The sequence below is a fragment of the Scyliorhinus canicula genome, chromosome 9, assembly GCF_902713615.1.
Source record: "Scyliorhinus canicula chromosome 9, sScyCan1.1, whole genome shotgun sequence".
In the NCBI taxonomy this organism is placed as follows: Eukaryota; Metazoa; Chordata; class Chondrichthyes; order Carcharhiniformes; family Scyliorhinidae; genus Scyliorhinus; species Scyliorhinus canicula.
The window spans coordinates 146,746,271-146,767,199 of record NC_052154.1 but is presented as its reverse complement, the minus strand read 5'-3'; the positions used below and the strand labels follow the sequence as shown (position 1 = coordinate 146,767,199).

At 46.7% G+C, this 20,929-nt stretch overlaps 1 protein-coding gene across 1 annotated transcript in view; it reads right to left on the bottom strand.

Annotated features, from left to right (window-relative positions):
- LOC119971775 (doublecortin domain-containing protein 1-like) overlaps positions 1–20,929 on the bottom strand; it is a 695,221-nt gene that overhangs the window by 147,703 nt on the left and 526,589 nt on the right. Inside the window, exon 21 of the mRNA XM_038807879.1 lies at positions 18,068–18,249. Within this exon, the coding sequence (XP_038663807.1) occupies positions 18,068–18,249 (182 nt within the window). The remainder of the gene's footprint in view (positions 1–18,067; positions 18,250–20,929) is intronic.

The following is a 20,929-nucleotide window of genomic DNA, read 5'->3' as shown; positions in this document are numbered from 1 at the left end:
TTGCCCTTAGTGTCCAAAACTGCCCTTAGTGTTGGGTGGGGTTACTGGGTTATGGGGATAGGGTGGAGGTGTTGACCTTGGGTAGGGTGCTCTTTCCAGGAGCCGGTGCAGACTCGATGGGCTGAATGGCCTCCTTCTGCACTGTAAATTCTATGTCAATTCTATGATCGAATGGTGGAAAAGACCCGATGGGCCGAATGGCCTAATTCTGATCCTATATCTCATGGTCATATGGTCTAATATTCCGGCAATAATACTGAAACTTTGTGCTCCAGAATTTGCTTCTCCCATTGCGAAGCTGTTTCAGTACAGCTACAACACTGGCATCGACTCAACAAGATGGACAATTGCCCAGGTATGTCCTGTACTTAAAAACAAGATAAATCCAACCCAGCCAATTACCACTCCATCAGTTTACTCTCAGTCATCAGCCAAGTAAAAGAAAGTGTCATCAACCGTGCAATCAAAAAATGCCAGCGTGGCAGCTTGACAGTGCCAGCCTGGCACCCTGGCAGTGCCCCTCCCAGTGCCACCTGAGCGCCTTGGCCATGCGTTCCCCACTGAGGCTCCTGATTTACCCGAATGGCTGTTCGATAACATGTTGTTTCGCAATGCTCCAAGCGCCGGGAAATACTCGGCTAATTGCGTGCTATGGGACTCTGTTCCCATTCGGGTAGATTACGCTCTATTTCGCTGTTCTTTCGCGGTAAAGCTGCAGGGATTGCAGTATTCTACCGGTAGGGACGGTTTATGGATTACCAGATGAGGAGTGTAACAAGTAAGAGGCAGCAGCTTGACCGAGAGTATATTCGAGGTGTGACATAGGGAAATATGGTGGGGGTGCTGGGGTGTCATTGCCCGCCAGAGGTCCACCGAATAGCTTGTGAACGTTTTGAACTCTAAGTTCCAGCAGCAGAGGAAGGAGGCCTCAGAGGACCTGGCAAAGGTGGTGGAGCCGGTTAGGCCGGTGATTGAGTGTGTGGAGCAGAAGCTGGAGATGCAGGGTCTGGCACCCCAGAAAGTGGAGGGGCCAGTGGGTGAGCATGAGGGCCGGCTGGCCCTGTTAGAGCCGGAGATGTTGCTTGTGGCGATCAACCAAAAGAGGTTGAGGGAGAAGGTGGAGGAACCCGAGAACCGTTCCAGGAGGCAGAATCTCCGGATCATGGGGCTGCCTGAGGGGATTGAAGGATTGCAGGCCACAAAGTATGTGGTAAATATGTTGGAGAGGTTGGTGGGGGAGGGGGGTCTTTGACCGACCGTGTGTCTCTCCCCCCCCCTCCCCCCCCCAACCAAGGTGGATCGATTGCACAGGTCACTGAGGAGGAGACCAAAGACAGGAGAGCCGCCGAGGGTGATGGGGGTGAGGCTGCATCGTTTTCTCGACAAGGAAAAGATAATGAAATGGACGACACAGATGAAAAGTGCACCTGGGAAGAAGTTATACCAGAACCTGGGTGCGGAGCTGGCCAAGCGGCAGGCCAGTTATAATCGGATCAAGGCTGCCGCTGTGCAAGGAAGGGGTGATGTTTGGAGTATTGTACCCTGCATGTCTGTGGGTCACGCATCAGAATCGGGAGTTTTATTTTGATACACCGAAGAAGGCGAGTGAATTTATGAGAGACTGTGGACTGGGAGGTGTGTGAGGACACTGAACTTTGGAAATGTTAGAGTGGGGAATGTAGGGGCAGCACAGTGCTGCAGTGGTTAGCAAGGCTGCCTCACGGCGCTGAGGATTCGAGTTCAATCTCGGCCTCAGGTCATTGTCCATGTGGAGTTTGCACATTCTTCCCATGTCTGCGGGGTCTCACCCCCACAACACAAAAAGATGTGCAGGGTAGATGAATTGCCCATTCTAAATTGCCCCTTAATTGGAATAAAACAATTGGCTACTCTATATTTAAAAAAAAAAGAGTGGGGAATGTGGGTTCACGCGATGGGCAGATTGTTGTATTTAATGAAAATGGGTATGGAATGGGTGAGTGTGCTTTCTTTTCTGGTTGTTCTGGTGGTGGGGAGCTGTGAGTGAAGGTCGGTTGTGCGGAAGAGATGTAGATGGAGGCCTTGGGCAGGGGCCTTCATGCTAGTTAATGGGAGTGAAGTGGGGATTGACTGGAGGAGAGAGTGGGGAGGGGGTTGGGTTTGCTTGACTTTTGGTTATGGGGGAGGGGGAAGAGTTGCTAACTTGGGTGCTGTTGATGTGACACAGTTGGTTGAGAGGGAATGGCAGTGAACATCTTGGAGAGGGCCTGAGGTGGAGCGAGGCATGGACCCGGAGGGGGGGGGGAGCTGGCTAAAGAAGGGGTATGGCTGACCGGCAAGGGAGAAGGACAGAGACCCCCCCATCCAGGGACTGCCCCCGCCCCCTCCCCCCTCCCCCCCCAACCCCGTTGATTACATGGACTGTACGGGGTTTAAATGGCCCGGTCAAACTATCGCGAGTTTTCGCATATTTATGGAATTTGAAGGCGGACATCGTGTTTTTTCAGGAGAAGCACCTGAAGCTGGGGACCAAATGAGGCTGAGGAAGAAGTGAGTGGGTTAGGTTCAACTCGGGGTTGGATATGAAGATGAGGGGGTGGCAGTGCTGGTTAACAAGAGGGTAGCCTTTGAGGTCGGCAGTATTGTATCCGATCTGGTATTGTGTCCGTGGATTTTCTGAGGCAGGTATTAGGGAAAATTCCGTACCTGGACACGCATCGGCTGATTATGGAGGGAGATTTCAACACGGTTCTGGATCCTAGATTGGACTGGTTGTATCCTAGGTCCCTGAAGGTTTTGGCTACGGTAAAGGAGTTGATGGGGTTTATGGAGTGTATGCAGGGAGAGGACCCCTGGCGGTTTGATAGGCTGAAAGCGAAGGAGTTTTTGTGTTTTTCACAAGTGCACCGGGTGTACGCCTGGATTCATTTCTTTGTGTTAGACAAGGCGCTGCTGGCAGGGGTGGTTTGATCGAAGTAATAATAATAATCTTTATTGTCACAAGTAAGTTTACGTTAACACTGCAATGAAGTTACTGTGAAAAGCCCCTAGTCGCCACCTTCCGGCGCCTGTTCAGGTACACAGAGAGAGAATTCAGAATGTCCAAATGACCTAACAGCACGTCTTTCAGAACTTGTGGGAGGAAACCGGAGCACCAGGAGGGAACCCACTCAGACACAGGAAGAACGTACAGACGCCGCACGGACAGTGACCCAAGCTGGGATTCGAACGTGGGACCCAGTAGCTGTGAAGCAACAGTGCTAACCACTGTGCTACAGTGCTGCCATTCGCCCCATCGAGTCTGCACCAATCTTCTGATAGAGCACCCTAGCCAGACTCCTGCCCTATCCCTGCAACCCCCTGGCCCCACCTAACCTGCACATCCATGGACACTAAGGGTTAATTTAGAATGGCCAATCTGCCTAACCTGCACATATTTGGACTGTAGGAGGAAACCAGTGCGCCGGGAGGAAACCCACACAGACATGGGGCGAAAGGTTTGTTTTGGTTTGTTTGGGTAGGGTGGCAAGGCTGAAAGAGACAGGCGCTGGGGTGGCAAGGGTGTGAGTGGGGGTGAGTGGAGGCGACGCAGGGAGGGAGGGTTGTTGGTCACCTGTTGCTGCGGTTTGCTTTTGTACATTTGTGATTTTGTATATATGAAAAATACCTTCAATAAAATGTTTTTTAAAAAATCTTAGAGCAGTGACTTCACATAGCCTAAAGGATTCATCTCTTACTTTGTCTGGGGATCTTCACAAAACTGGAAAATGCTGAAAAACAAAGTCTCTATTCAGTGCTTGCATTAACCGTCAGCGGGAACAGCAACACAGTGCAAAATATCTGGAGAGTCAGGAAACACAATCAACGCCAACGAGAGTGCACGGTTCCAGATTACCTGTACCCCTCGCCAATTACGTAATGAGGTTCCCGACCACAAAGGGCGTGAACCACATTTCAATACATTTAAATAAATGTGAATATTATTAAAAAGCCCCTCTGCTACATGATCACCCATCACTTAATAGCCATACCTCGCCGACGTGACGTCACATTGGCGAGGTTTACAACAGGTATATAAAGGCATGGATCAGTCAAGGGGACCCCCCAGGGGCGCAAAGAGGGGAAGGACATACCCAGACAGTGCCAGCCTATGCCAACCTGTGCCAGGGAATTGGAGGAGGCAATTCGGCCCATTGCACCGGCCCTTGAAAAGAGCACCCTACTTAAGCCCAAACTTCCACCCTATCCCCATTACCCGGTACCCCACCTAACCTTTTAGACTAGACACTAAGGGACAATTTATCATGGCCAATCCACCTAACCTGCACATCTTTGGACTGTGGGAGGAAACCGGAGCACCCGGAGGAAACCCACGCACACATGGGGAGAAAGTGCAAACTCCACACAGACAGTCACCAGAGGCCGGAATGACCAAGGTTTTTGAAGGGGGTTACTTACTAGTGACACGGGAGTGGTCGTTGTGGGAGGGAAGTTGAAGTCACAACGCGTGAGTGCGGACATTGGGGGGAAGTTGGCAGTGGGAGGGGGGACATGTAGCATTGAGGGGAGAAGGGAGGAGTGCCGGCGATAGCGCCGCAATTGTTGTTGGATGTGGGGGTTGGGGGATGGGAGAGTGTGTGCCATGAACAGAGAGAGCCCCCCTGATACCTTTGGGGGGTGCTGCTGAGGGACATTTTAACTCTCTGCTGATTTGATTTATTTATTGTTACGTGTACTGAGGTACTGTGAAAAGTATTATTCTGCTTCCAGTCCAGGCAGATCGCTCCATACAGGAATATATAGAACATACTATAAATAATGGTGATAAAAGATGGAGGAAGAGGATCTGTACGGGAGAGCTCGCAGAGAGTCGCCATGCTCCAGTGCCATCTCAGAATGCAAGTGCGAATGAAGCACGAAAGTTTCACATGAGCAGGTATGACACCACCATTGTCAGAGAGCTGTGGTTTGCCGAGACACATTATAAAGTGCATCTCCATCTCGTCGGAAGCTACGGATTTTGTGCAAGTTGGGCATTTGGAACCGCTGTGTGTGTTGAGCCAACGCGGCGATCTGGGCATCCTTTAAATAAGGCGCCCTGATTTTTGCCGAACCGGCCTTGGAGAGCTACATGCCGGTTTTCAGACAGAGTCTGACACTCAGACAAATTATGGGACAATTCCGCCCTATATTTACATTCAGTAATGGATTGGCATCCCTGGACAAACAATATAGATCTAAACAAAATACTGTGGAGGCTGGAAATCTGAAATTAAAATGCTGGAATTATTCAGCAGACCTGTGGAAACAGACCGTTCCAGGTCAATGACCTTTCAGCCACATTGGAGTCACCTGTGCCTCCCTTATCCACTAACTGCACTGCATCATTGTATCAGCTGCTTGGCGTCCGCATAATGCTGGCTTAGACATTGACTCTGTCAAGGTGTAACACACTCCAGATGGGTGAAACTGGAGAATTTTCAATGCAAGCGTTGGAAAATGTTCGGTAATTTAGAATGTATGATGGCCCTGTGAAGTGTGAGCCTTGCACACATCAGTAAAATTGAAAAAAAAAACACCTAAGCTCAGGCGTTCTGCTTAACACTTGACTGACTCTGAGCATGTACCAACCAAGCCTACAGCTTTTACTGCTTGTTAGGCTGGGATCAGTGTGGTAGAGAATTCGGGCATGGAGGGCGACTGTCCGAAGGCTGTCAGCTGCTCAGTGTCGGGAGTGCAAAGTGCACATGAGGCGCTCTGTAGCGGGGTGCGGGGCTCATTCGTGCCTGACACTGCATCCCCCCTCACCCCCTCTGGGGGACTCCTAGGACCTGGCGCATCATAATTGAAGGTTCTTTTATTTTTCTGCCTCTGCAGATAGTTCAGGCAGTGCCCTATTTGCCCCCCCACCCCCCCACCAACACTCCGACTCCCTCCCTCCCCACCACCCTCCTTTCCTCTCCCTCCCCACCACCCTCCTTTCCTCTCCCTCCCCACCACCCCCTTCCTTTCCCTTCTGTTGGTACAGAGGCGAGGGTATCTGGTCTCTCCAGCGCAAAGTTTAGTGCTTGCACCATTTGTTTTTTGTAGAAATGTGTTGTGAACTGTTTTAGTAATCAGAGTATCCACCCCCCACCCCACCCCGTACATTGGTACTGAGGGGAGGGTACCCTGTTTCTCCAACACAAAATTAGTGTTTGTACTGTTTGGCCTTGTATATATTTTTACTGTTTTAATAAAAAGATATGCACATCAGCAGTAAGTGAATTGGGTTTTCACAGTAAGTCCACCAAGGAAAATATAGCTCACTTCTAATGATAGGTCTTGAAATAATTAATCATTTAAAAGATAGGACCAGAGTCCATGACGTTTTGAGACCTTAGAATGTCCCAAAGCGCTTACAGTTAATAAAGTGCTTTTGAAGTGTGTTTAATCATAGATTATCATAGAATTTACAGTGCAGAAGGAGGCCATTCGGCCCATCGAGTCTGCACCAGCTCTTGGAAAGAGCACCCTACCCAAGGTCAACACCTCCACCCTATCCCCATAACCCAGTAACCCCACCCAACACTAAGGACAATTTTGGACACTCAGGGCAATTTATCATGGCCAATCCACCTAACCTGCACATCTTTGGACTGTGGGAGGAAACCGGAGCACCCGGAGGAAACCCATGCACACACGGGGAGGATGTGCAGACTCCGCACAGACAGTGACCCAAGCCGGAATTGAACCTGGGACCCTGGAGCTGTGAAGCAATTGTGCTATCCACAATGCTACCGTGCTGCCCCTATAATGTTGTAATATAGGAAACAGTGCAGCCACGTTACACACAGCAAGTTCCCACAAACAGCCAGATCATATGTCCTTAGTTATATTGATTGAGGGATAAATGTCAGCCATAGTGCTGAGATTATTTCCCTGCTCGCTTTCAAAATTATACCTTGGAATCCTTTACATTTAGCTGAGGGGGGAGGTGGGGCCTTGGTTTAATGTCTGATCCAATAGATAGCACATTCCTCAGTACTGCACCGGCTGTGTCAACCAGGATTATGCCTGTGTTGGACTTGAGCCTACGATCTCCTGAATCCGAGTGAACATTGCTACCATTGATCCATTTTAAGCAACTGCCCTCTGCTGCACAAATATTGACACTGCACGCTGCTGGCAATCTGCACCCTTCACTCGGCAAGGAACAAGTAAATAACAACCTCGTGTGTCTCCAACTGCTCAGTGAAGACAAAAATAGCTTGTACTCATTATTTCATCTTTGGTAAGAGGTGATGTGATTAAAGAGGCAGATGAGGAAGAGTAATGTCCATTTAGAAGAGTGAGATGACACACTGTGAATTAATGAGAATAATGGAGAGGTTTTTTCTGTGTCAGAGGCAGTGGCAGTAATAAAAGTGCAGCAGTTGTATATACTTGACTGGACGTGTCAAAAATCTATTTTGTTTAAAGTGCACAGAAAATATTCAAAAAGGTTTTATTATCTCAGGCTGGTTAATAATGTATTTGATATTAATATCCATGCATCAGAGATTTCAATTTCAGGCTCAGATTTGCTTTATGGACTAATTTATAACATTAGTATTTCCACCGACCTGTACTGATGGTGTGAAATTTTTTTTAAAACCCCATTAACTGACAAAAGCATAGCCCCTTTCTTTCATTTATTTTAATGGGAGCATTCTGAAAGCACAGCCTTGTTATTGTTGCTAATTGGGATTTCTTTAGGATAGGGTAACAGAATACAAAGATATCTGCTGTAATGGCTGTCAATGCATTAAAAAGTGGACTAGAGTGGTGGTGGGGGCACCTCGCGAGTATTGCTTAAAAGATGAGTTCCCAAACGCAGTGAAGTCATTTCAAAAAAGGCAATGTGAACAAAGAGCAAATCATTTTTAGCGAGAAGCAACATTATTTCCTCAGGAATGCACAGAAATCCTAGCCTAAAATACATGTTTGAGTCACGAGTGGGACTTTAAAAAAAAATTCATTCATAGGATGCAGGTGACTCTGGCTGGGCCAGCATTTATTGACCATCCCTAATTTCCCTTGAATTGTGTGGCATGCTTGGCCATTTCAGAGGACATTTAAGAGTCAACCCATGACGCACTGATACAGGTGTAATATTACCACTGAGTTAAAGTGAGCACCGTTGGATGGGGGGAAAGCACCTTTCACATCCCCAGGATATCCCACAGCACGTCACAGCAAAAGAATCACTCCATCTCATGCTGCAAAGTAGGGAATCACAATAGCCAATTTGTGCATTGAGCCATCTCCTTATTTAAGGAGGGATGTACTGGAGGCAGCTCAGAGAAGATTCAATAGATTGGTTCCTGAGTTAAGGGATTGTTTTACGAGGAAAGGTTGAGCCGGTTGGGCCTATACTCATTGGAATTTAAAAGTATAAGAGGTGAACTTATTGCAACATATAAGATTCTGAGTGGGCTTGACAAAGTAGCTGCTGAGAGGATGTTCCTTCTCATGGGGAATCTCGAATTAGGGGTACAGTTTGAAAATAAGGAGTATTCTATTTAAGACTGAGATGAGGATGAATTTCTCCTATCAGAGGGCCGTTGAACTTTGCAGTTCTCTTCTGCAGAGCAGTGGAGGCTGGTCATGAAACATATTCAAGGCTGAGTCTGACAAATGTTTGATCTATAAGGGAGTTGAATGTAATGGGCGGCTGGAAAGAAAGTGGAATTAAAGCCACAATCAGATCAATATGAACTGATTGAATGGTGAATATTGGTGAAGAGGGACCAAATTGCCTACTTCTGCTCCTGTTTCTCATGTTCTTTTGCATCTCACAATTAGCAATGAGATATATCACCAGATATTACTGTTTTACTGTTATTGGCTTAAGCTGGGGGTGAATGTCAGCCAGGATATCATGAGAACACCCTCATCCTTGGCCAACAATGCCACTGGATCTTTTAATACAATTTGAGAAGAAAGACAATTGTCTCTTCTGAAAAATGGCTTTTCTGACAGTGTAGCACTCTCTTAGTGGGTGGAAAACCTCAGAGTGGTCCCGTGAATTCATGACCTTCGGACACAGAGGTGAGAGAAATATTATTGAATCAATAAATAATATTCAGAACAGTGTTGAAAAAAGTAATTGGAGAAGGGACACCAAAGGGACAAATTATCAGTTTGGGGTAGGGCTGTGGTTCAGGGAACTCAAACAACTCACCCAGGGTTCCTTCCATTTAATTTAAACAACATCGTTGATCCTGTGGTGTACAAAGAAGAGCAAAGGAGCCCCCCTGACATTCTGGCTAATATTTAGCCCTCAGCCAACATCACTAGAACTGATATTTCATGTTGCTGTTTGTGGAACCTTGCTGTGTGCAAATTGGCTATCATGTTTCCACCATAACTTGCATCTTTATCATGACTTTAACTCAATAAAGCTTCCCATGGTGCTTCACCAGAGTAACATTAGTCAAACATTGACACTGAGCAATGAAGGAGACATTAAGGCAGATCTATGAAAGCTTTCCAAAGAGTTTTAAGGAGCATCTTATGAGGAGAGATAGGCATAGAGGGAAAAGTGTATGGAAAGAATTGCAGAGCTTAGTGCCTGGATGGCTGAAGACCTGGTGCCAGATGGTGGAGTGGAGGAAATGGAGGAACACAGAATTCCTCAGGCTTTTTTGGGCTGGAGAAGGTTACTGTGGTAGGGGGGGGAGAGGGCAAGGAGGGAGGTTCTGGTGGACCAGAAAGTAACATAAGTCAGCGAGTACAGGGGTGATGTGTGAAAGGGACATGGCGCAGTTAGGGTATGGGCAGTTGTCCCAATATTACAACAATGACTGCACTTCAAAAGTACTTAATTGACTGTAAAGAACTTTGGGGAATCCTGTGGTTCTGCCCGAGCTGAACAGAACCGGCTGCAATGATTTCACAGAATTCCTCAGAATAAATCTATTCATAGTTTTCACCAATTTGTTCGCTGTACTGTCTTGAAACTGCTTTTGAATTCTCGTAAATCTTGCATTTTCTTCGAAGTGGCAATAGATTAGTGTGGTGTGTCCGTGCTTCTTCCATTCATGAGCTGATTAGGTTCACAGCATGCAGTTCGTGGGTTGCATATTAATTTGTAAATATCTCTCATGTTGCTATTACTAAATGCTCTGTGCTCATAATCCACCCCTGAGGCAAAAAGCACGAATAAAAGCCCTTCCACAACATAACAACAGTCACTACACTTCAAAAGTACTTCATCCATCGTAAAGCGTGTTGAACAGGTGCTGGAATGTGGCGACTAGGGGCTTTTCACAGTAACTTCATTTGAAGCCTACTTGTGACAATAAGCGATTTTCATTTCAACTTCCTGAGGCCATGAAAGAACGGCAAGCCTTTTGTTCTTTTCAAATCTTCAGGTCCACAAAATTCAAACTGGAGGAAGGTGTTGAAGTATAAATAATGCTGAACTGGAGGCTGTGGCTCCAGTCCCAGGGCTCACAGGCCACCCAAAGGTTAAGCAAGAAATTCAAGTCCCGGGCACAATACCGTCTTTATTTGGTACCATAAAACTCCCAGGAGCCAGCAATACTTTACTGCTTTGTCAAATGAAAAGGCGGCACGGTAGCATAATGGTTAACACTGCTGCCTCACAGTGCCAGGGATCCGGGTACGATTCCGGCCTTGGGTGAATGTCTGTGTGGAGTTATCCCGGTGTCTGCATGGGTTTCCTCTGGGTGCTCCGGTTTCCTCCCACAGTCCAAAGATGTGCACGTTAGATGGATTGGCCATGCTAAATTGCCCCTTAGTATCCAAAGCGTTAGGTGGGGGTGAAGGCGTTACAGGAATAGGGTGGGAGATTGGGCCTAGGTAGGGTGCTCTTTCAGTTGGTGCAGACTCGATGGGCTGAATAGCCTCCTTCTGCGCTGGAGGGATTCTATGATTCTGTGAAAAGAGGTCAGAAAATTGATGACAAAGTCGCATGAAAGACAAAAGACAATGGAGGTTGGGAGCAGACACCTTACTTTGACATGAGAGGCATGAGGAGAACCTGTATAACTCATCTTTTAAAAAGTCCCCTTAGTGTTTATGGCTCCCCTGAGTGGCTGGAAAGAATGACTCTAAAACCTTGCCAGACTCCATGAAAATTGCAAAGGGGTAGGACATGCCTATCTCCCCAATGGAGCTGGCAAGGTCAGGAGTGTTGGCTGTGGGCTTTTTACAGGAAACAGACTGCAACCTTTCAAGGCACTGCTGAAAATCAGTCAGCCTGGAAAGGGGGTTGGAAATGTTGGAATCATGACCTGCCAGCTATTTTTAAAGGACTCCCGAATCATTCTGATTTGATGGGAATTCATCACATCAACTCTGTTTCTCTCCATAGATGCTGCATGTCTCCAGCATTTTTTGTTTTTATTCTAATTTATTAATCTTTGCACTAAAATCTGTAAGACTAGGCAAGAATAGCAGTCATGTCAGAGAAAATCCCTTTCAATTAATCGAAAAACATCTCCTCCACATGACTTGGCATCCATTGGAACAAACCAGTACCTCTATATTAATCTGCCTCCACACGACAGGCAGGTGAAATGTGAGATGTGCATACCACAACCCGAACAAACCATGCATGTATTCATTGTTCTTCTCCCAGTGCTGGATATTGGAAACCATGGAGTGGTGGAAGACTTTTTACTTGCTTTTAATTGGCATCATTCTGTACAACTAAAAGTCATATTGGACATTAGCTGTTGTTTGGGTTACCAGTGGGTCAGGGAAACCCAGTAGTAAAACTGAGGTGCAAGCTGCTATCTCCCCAAAGACTTTTCAGCACTGCCTGTGAGCACAGAGGAACAGGGCTGAACACCCTGTGGCCTCTCAAGGAAGCCTTCAATCTCCCCATCCTTTCTGATTGTGGGCCTTCTACTACTTTCCCACTCTCTTTGCAAATCTTCCATCCCTAACCAGATTGTAGACCTTGCATCCGCCCCACCGATTGCCAGGGCTGTCACCAAGCCTCCTACCACTGGTGTTTCCATCCGCTCTCCAGCTACATTGCGCATTTGTCTGGCTGTTCGGTGCGAGGTGGAGCTCCAGATGAAAACAAGGCCTCGCAGTCAAATGTAACAGGGTATCTACATCCCCAGACTTGCCACTTCCTTCGAACAGTTTTGGGCACACTCTCCACTTCTTACCACAAATATCAGGGACAGTTTGTTTGCCTCTGGTACCTCCCTAATAGGTTATCCCCCAAAGATTTGATCACTGCATCTGTGCCAAATATTATTCTGATCTGCCTTTTCGTAAAACTCCAACTACACTTTCTATATTCAAGTCCATTTTATTCTGACAATGTATGGAGATATGTGTTTACTCTGAATTTATGTTTCATTAATTTATTTTCCTATTCTTTCTCCAACTTCATTCTATTGTTGTGAAGTAATTAATCCTGTGAGTAGTGGGGCGTCTTGTGATGTAGTGGTAGCATCCCTACCTCTTGGTCAGAAGCTCTCGGTTCAAGTCTCACTTCAGGACTTGATGATCATGGAAGGGGTGTTCATTATATGGACAAACAGGTTGATTATCAGCCTGTAAATCCTCTTTCGTTTCAGATTACAGCATCCGCAGTAGTTTGCTTTAATCCTCCTGATATGCCTGTTTGGCAGGTGGTAAAAAAGTGGAAGAGTTTCCTGGTCAGCAATACTGCAGAAGGCAATGGCAAGCATAATCATGGATCATTCTACTGGGAATCTGTGGTTGCCAATGTCCTCTTAAGACATAGAACATAGAACATAGAACATTACAGCACAGAACAGGCCCTTCGGCCCTCAATGTTGTGCCGAGCCATGATCACCCTACTCAAACTCACCCTATACCCGTAACCCAACAACCCCCCCTTAACCTTACTTTTATTAGGACACTACGGGCAATTTAGCATGGCCAATCCACCTAACCCGCACATCTTTGGACTGTGGGAGGAAACCGGAGCACCCGGAGGAAACCCACGCACACAGGGGGAGGACGTGCAGACTCCACACAGACAGTGGAGTCTGCACGTCCACATGTTACCTGAACGAGGAGGAATCTTCTAGGTTTACCTTGTTCATATAAGTCGGCATGTTTCTTGGCTGGCTTCTTCTGCACTCTAAATTGTCATCAGAGCTCACCCCCTTTCCATTAAAGATTTGGCTTAGAATCATAGAATTTACAGTGCAGAAGGAGGCCTTTTGGCCCATCGAGTCTGCACCGGACCTTGGAAAGAGCACCCTACCCAATCACACACCTCCACCCTATCCCCGTAACCCCACCCAACCTTTTTGACCACTAAGGGCAATTTATCATAACCAAGCCACCTAACCTGCCACATCTTCCACATCTTTGTAGAAGAAAACCAGACACCCGGAGGAAACCTACGCAGACACGGGGAGAATGTGCAGACTCCGCACATACAGTGACCCAAGCCGGGAATCGAACTTGGGACCCTGGAGCTGTGAAGCAACTGTGCTAACCACTATGCTACCATGCCGCTCTATTTGGTACCTTTTCCAATATTTGCATTTTTTTTTGTGATGTGGGGCAAGATTCTCCGTCGGCTGACGCCGGCATCGGGAAACGTGATTGAGTGGAGAATTGGTTTTGACGCCAAAATCGTGGCGGGTGCCAATTTTCACATCAAATTGCAATTATCCGGTGCCTCAACAGCAGCGTCAATGTATTCCAGAACGCAGGTACAGTATCATTTGCACACCCGGGGCCTCCGCGATTCTCCGCCTCCGCTGGGGTGAATTCCCGACAGCGAGGTTCAGTTTTGCTTTCAAAAATTGTGAAACAGGCGCCGTAGTTGCTGAGAGAGAGGAGGTATGGAAAGTGTCCAACTTTGCCATGGTTTACTGACAGTCATGCCGCTGGCCGGGTGTCTTCTGTCAGGGCCGGGGAGAGTAGCAGGGGGTGTCCAGGAGGGGAGCTGTGAGGTCAGGGTGGACAGCATGGAACATCATTGCTGTGGCCTGCAAGGCAGCCATGCAGCTGCTCACGCCGCTGATTGCCCACTTAGGGTCATTGATCGTATGGGTCCCCCCAGGGCACCCCCAGGTGCCCTCTGGCTCCAGCTGACTCATCAGCAAGATGGGCATGTTCCAGCGCAACCAGTGCCATCTTGTTGGCTGGGATGAGTGTGTGTGGGGATTGTAAGGTGTGTATGCGGCTGCAGCCTGTCAGCCTCCCGAGTGTCAATCACGGACCTGGCGAATCGCACACCGTTTCTCATTGGAATCGATTGTGTTCCACGTGGCACCGGTGCTAGCCCCTCCACTGTCACTGAATCGGTCCAGGTATGGGGTCAGTTTTGCTGCCGTGGAAGTCCACAAATCCTGCCCCACGTCAACATTTAGTCTCAGGAATGGAGAATCCCGCCACCAATATCCAGAACTCCCCCGTGCATTGTAAAACCTCAGGACAACTTACTGCCTCTTTCACTGCTCTGGTTTTGTGTCCCAGCATTCAATTTATCACATGGACCATTGTAAGTATGTATCTTCTGGCACTCCCACAGGGCCTCCCTGGAACATTGATTTGCACGCATTGTTCACTGGTGCTACCCAGTCTTTGGCCTTTTTGAAAAACACTGTGTTTGCCCATATTGCTAAACAACCCAAATCCTTTTGAGAATCCATTGCTGTACGCCCTATCTCTACCTGTTTTTGTGTCATTAGTAAAAATTACTATTCTGTAGATGGTTTTGGTTCCACGGGAATTCTTCACGTCATGTCATTCGAGCATGTTGTGTTGTAACCAGATTTTTATCCAGTCATTTGTTTTAGTCTGGATTTCAGTGGCTAATATTTTATTGAAAGTTTCTCATGTGAACCTTAGCCAACAACTTTTAAGTACTGAAATAATCTAAAGCATTTGATGATGTGCCATTATTTCATTTACTCTCAAAAACACTAAAAAGGGCTAAGAGGAAAGATCTTCTCTTTCTTAATCCAGGCTGGTTTGCTTCTTATTGTGTTATTGTGGTAATACTTATGCCTCTGACAGCCCTTGAGCATAATTTCCATTAATTTCTTCTTTATTCATGTATATTTTACATGCGCATGTGGACTTGATTATTTATTTTACGAATGCTGCTGAGTTCTGTTCATGATTTAGTTGTGTACGACCACCACCCAGTGTAATGCATAGGCACACAGGTCCAGGTGGTGCCAGGTTAGATTTATGTTCACCTATCTGACTTTATTGGGTTGACAGCAGGAGGTGCTATAATTGTTTCTACTAACCCTGGAAGTTAAGCTCCAATTGTATAAGCCTCTGGTCAGATATCCCATCTGAAGTACTGGGTTCAATACAGGGTACCTCTGGAAGGATATAATGACATAAGAGGGAGTGCGACGCAGAATCCCCAGAATATTGGAACTATAAGAGATAAATTAGGAGGGCAAGTTACACAGACTAGGATTGTATTCTCTTGAATATAGAAGATTAAGAGATGATAAAATGAAAGGGCAGGATTCACTCTTCCCCGATGCTGATATCGTAATTGGCAATCAGGCGGAGAATCCCTTCTGACGCCGGTTTTCTATCCTCCACACCCCCCCCCCCCCCCCCCCCCCCCCCCAAGTGGCAACATCGCATCACGTGCCGCACGCCGGTGGAACAGCGCTGGCGCATCAGATGAAGGCACTGCACGATGCCCCACCCCCGATGGGCTGAGTTTCCAACTGCGGGGGGCGGTGGGGAGGGACGTGTGGTCTCAGCGGTCGGGAACCCGGCGTAGCGGCTGCGGACTGTGTCCATGGCCGGGAACCATGCTGCTAGCCAGGGGCACTTCCACGAGGGCTGGGGGAACTGATGGGGGTGGTGGTCAGGAGGGCACAATTTAACAGGTCGGGTCCGTGCACGGCCGGCGCCATGTTTTACGGCGCGACCACTGCAGACCGGCGCTGTGCGCATGTGCAGCCACGGACCCGGCCATTCTGTAGCCGTTTATATCGTGGGAGCAGGGAGTTTTACTCTCCTGCTAACCCCTCACCGGTCGCAAGATCGGTGAGGGTTCAACGCCAATTATGGCATCGTAAAATGCCACAGTTCCCACATCGGCATCGGCACTTCGCCTGTAAATCGGTGAACCCAGCCCGAGGATAAGCCCGATGTTTAAGTTGAGGGTAGATCGAAAGAAACCTTAGCTGAAAAGGGAGTCCAGAAAAAGAGGGCATAACCCTAAAATTAGCGATAGATCATTCAGGAAGCACTTATTCACACTTAGGATGGTGGAAATGGGGAACTCTCTCCCCAAAAATCAGCTGAGGCTACGGGTCAATTGAAAATTTAAAAACAGATTCATAATTTTTTGTTAGGCAGGAATATTAAACAGTTAGTGAACCGAGGTGGGTAGATAGAGTTAAAATACATATCTATCATGATTTAACTGGATGGCAGAAAAGGCTTGAGGGGTTTGGCTGGCCTCACATAATCCAATATTTCCTGGACAAGAGAGGGACCTGCTCCGGATCGCAATTCAGAGGCTTGCACTGGAAAGGCGCATGTATCGAAACCAGTGCAGATAGGTTTGGTGTTGATTGCAATGCACCTCTTATGCATTAGTCACCACCATTAACCACCAAGTAACAAATAAAGAACGGCTGCTTAGATAGTTAGAGAGTTACCAAGCGTCTGACGATTGAAATGAAATGAAAATTGCTTATTGTCACAAATAGGCTTCAAATGAAGTTACTGTGAAAAGCCCCTAGTCGCCTCATTCCGGCGCCTGTTCGGGGAGGCTGGTACCTTTTCAGGAGCGACACTCAACATAAGGGAACACTGTGATAATTGTGACTGCTTGATGTTAGAAAAAGCAGGCTTCTGATTGGTTGGTTGGAAATATCCACAAATTAAACTGAGAGACAGCCATCCAAGGAAAGTAAGGCCAATCAAGCATCCAGGGGTGGTTTGGTCTAGACTGTATTCAAAGGCAAGAAACCACCCTGGGTAAGGGAGACTTGTAATCAAGAAAGAGGACCAGTATTGGAAAGCCAGCTTGCTGAATGGAAATTTGAACCTTTCTTGTGTCAGTCATCACAGTGGGAGAGTGTTCTGTAATGCTGGCCAGAATTGCGCACAGTATCTACAATGAATGTGTTCATTGTACCAGCTGCAAATTACAAGTGCCGCCTCACCATTTCCTTATTCCCTGTGAGACGACACAGAGCATAAGACATCTGTGCAGGGAACTGACAATCAGCAAGTGTGTCGCTAAAAAAAAAAATCAGAAACAACACACAATTAGACATGAACACACTAATTGACTTAAATAAGACGAGTCTGAAAATGTTAGTGTTTCTTTTTTCAGATCTGAGGTAAGATAGTCTAAGAGGAACTCCAACTGTCATGCTATATTTAAACTGCAGCTACTCGTGTCAGACCAGGAGTGAACTTGGCTCGTCTATGGCTCTGCGCAATAGTGGAATACTTCCTCCATCAGTTGAACTTCACTTGCTTAGACAGTGTGGGTGGCAATGTATCTGTTGTCAATATGCATGAATAAATTGCAGGTCGGTTTAAAATCTGGCAAAGATGTCCAATATGCCTCCTGGGCACTTACGGCATCCGGAACAAAGAATCCTTGGCTTTATAAATAGTTAGACTAGAGCACAGACCAATCCATAACCTCTTCTCACAGGCTTGAATGATAATGAGTTCAAAAGCAGTGAGAAATTAAAGAAGTCCTAAACTTGAATGATTAACAAAAATCAGGTGCCCTACCGCCTGGTGTCTGACAAATCAAATACCTTGGTTCGTGCGAAATGATACACGTGTAGTTCTGTTCCTAACCCTTTAAGGAATCCTGAAGCTTTTTTGTTCCATTTCAAATAATTTTAATCCATTTTCAAAACATGTTAATAATTACATTTTCGGCGTGTGTAGTCTTTGTTTCGCAGTGCAGCAAACCTGATGTTTCTAAGAATGTGGGTCATCTAGTTGAAGTGGAAAGGTGAAATCTTCAGGAAAAATTTAACATGCACATTGCTTCTGCTGAACTCTCTCAAAAGGAACTGCCTCCACAATGTTATTCAGTAACCATGACTGAAGTGAAAAAGGTATTTTGTGGTCTTACGTTTTCTTGAGCATGTTTGTGATATCCGGTCCTGTAACTGTTAGTATCCTGGATTTGTCTCTCTCCCCATTCTTCAGAACTTTGATCCTCACAGGCATGTATCCAATACTAATTTTCTGAGCTGGCTTTAGCAGTGGTGGAGCATTGGGAAGAAGGGACCCCTCAATTGGCCAATCGTATTCCTAGTTTTAAGAGGTTAAAAATAATATCATTATTTTTTAAACACAGAATTTTCCATTCATTAATCATCTTTAATTTCGATGAATTTTAGACAATAACTAGGGATGTTGGGGAACAGGAGTCATCACTGGGAGGCATTGTAATGGGGCAAGATAAATATTGGCTCAACATCATAACCATGATGCAGAGCCAGTCTCCTGGAAGCATTGCCAAAGGAGAATGGCATTGTTCACCACGGACTTCAGCGAAAGCCACCCGCAATTATCTCACAATTTATCTCACGTTGGTTTTGCCTTTTCCCAAAATTTATTTAATACTGGCGCTATCTATAGAAAATTTCCAGAATTCAGCAACAGTGATGCCATCAAGTAAGCCAATCAGCCAACCATATTGAGGGAATCCCACAAACAGCAAATGAACAAGTGAACAAGTGAAAAACACTGATTATCCTTAACTTGCAGATCATTTTACACAGGATAAAATAAAGATTGGGTCATATACATGGAATTAAGATAGAAGCTGAAATTGCATAAACTTTAAGAATGTTCTTTTCATTATGTTAAACACCCACAGAATTTTATCACAATAGAGTAGTGTTGAAATTCCAGAAATATAGGGCGCAATCTACTTGCTGTGTTGCACTCTCGCATTAGTGCAACAAGGCCGGTAGATCCTGAGAGAGGGCTTCCGTGGGCTTCCCAACAGCCTTCATGCCTCGCTGGATATACCCAAGTATATCCAATTGGAATTCCTTCCAAAAGGGGCATGAGCAAATGGCATGCGCCTAAGTAGGGTTTAAATCTATTTAGGCAAGCTTACCCAGGATCTACCGGCCTCATCGGAGTTACTAGCCTCCCGAGCGGGGTTGCAGCTGGCCGCTGTTCAGTACTGGCCCACACAAAGGTGGATCAGATGGACATGCACCCTAGAGCCTCCCGGGCCATCGGAAGCCCCTGGGTGCCGAGGGATAATGCAAAATGGTTCCCTGGCCCTCCCCCTGGAATGCAAGTACCTTAGCATTGCCATCCTGGCACTAGGTGCACAGGTGGCATTGCCAAGCTGACAGGAGCACTGCCAGGGTGCCAGGGTGACAGTGCAAGGGTGCCCGGGTGCGAGTGTGGCACTGCCAGAGGGGTGGGGGCCTAAAGGAGACCATGCTCTTGAAAGGAGGGTGGAGGGGGGTGTGAAGGGTGGGAGGATGCAGGGCAGGAAAGGAGAGGCCTCTGGGAGGTTAGTGAGGTGATGTGTGGCGTCTCTGGTGGGGTGGCCTGTCAGGGGGCCTGGTGGGGCCTGAAGACGGGGGCCCCCAGAAACCCCATACCAGGGTGTCCTCACTTGTGGGGGGGGGGGGGGGGGGGGGGGGTTAGTGCCCATGTGTGTCGATGGTGACGTTGCCCTTGTGTGAGTGGGTGGGGGGAACCCAGAAGCTCACTTAGAGATCGGCACACCCTTTCAAAATGGCGCCCCGATCTATGAGGTCAGCTCTCCAGTTTTGAAAAAAATTCGAAGTGTGAGCTAAACCGGTGAGAAACTTCCTAGGCCTCGAAAAAGTGACTATAAATGTCGTCAGATGGCAGTGGGAAACTCCCTGAAAAACCTACCACAAATGAACTTTGAAATGTTTCCATTAAATTAGTTTTTCAGGGCCAGTGAGGTTGTTCATCAATGATTGTGACGTATTGCATTTTTTAAAACTCAGGGGCATCTATTTTAACATAATGTAACTCCTTCAAGTTTTTTTTATACGACTATAGTATTGTCCCTATAAATTCAAGTGATTTTTAAAACTTTATTCTGTAAGGATTTTAAGAGTGCACCCGGGGATGAGCAGAGAATCATGGAAAGCAATCTCTGTGTTTAACTGTGCGTATGCAGGTGCTAAAAGTTACTGTCACTTTCACAGAATAATCACAAGTCCTGGCTGATAAGCAATTATTCCAACTGCAAAATCCAGCTCATGTTAATTTGGCTATAAATCTGCAATGTGCTTTTTGAAAGCACATTCGAATCTCCATTGGCAATGCTTACGGTGTCATGCTCTGCATTATGTTTGTGATGTTGAGCCGACATTCTATCCTGCCCCTTTACAACACCGCCTAGTTACTACTCCCCTCCCCAACAACCCACTTCACTGTGAGAAATTTGTCTAACCAGATAAATCCAGATAATTCTAACTTCTTGTGAACTCATGAAGGGAACTAAGTAGCACATAGATAGCTCGATGGAGTACTGCGTCAAGAAGTGGGGGAGGAAAAACGAAATGAAAATGAAATGAAATGAAAATCGCTCAATCCCATAAGTAGGCTTCAAATGAAGTTACTGTGAAAAGCCCCAAATCGCCACATCCCGGCGCCTATTCGGGGAGGCTGGTACGGGAATTGAACGCGCGCTGCTGGCCTGCCTTGGTCTGCTTTAAAAGCCAGCTATTCAGCCCTGTGCTAAACCAGCCCCTGAACCTTGGTGCAATGAAATAAGCGACACTTTTATAACCTTTCACACAACAAGGGATAGCCCAAGAGATGGACTGGAACGCAGCAAGACCTGAGAGCTGAAGTCAAAAGGTATTAATTAGGTCAGCAGGTATGTGACTCTTTGGTGAGTTTTAGAGTTAATTTTTTTCTCTAAACTGGAGACCTAGTTTGAACTATCAGGGAGATACATAAAACCATAAAAACGTCAGAC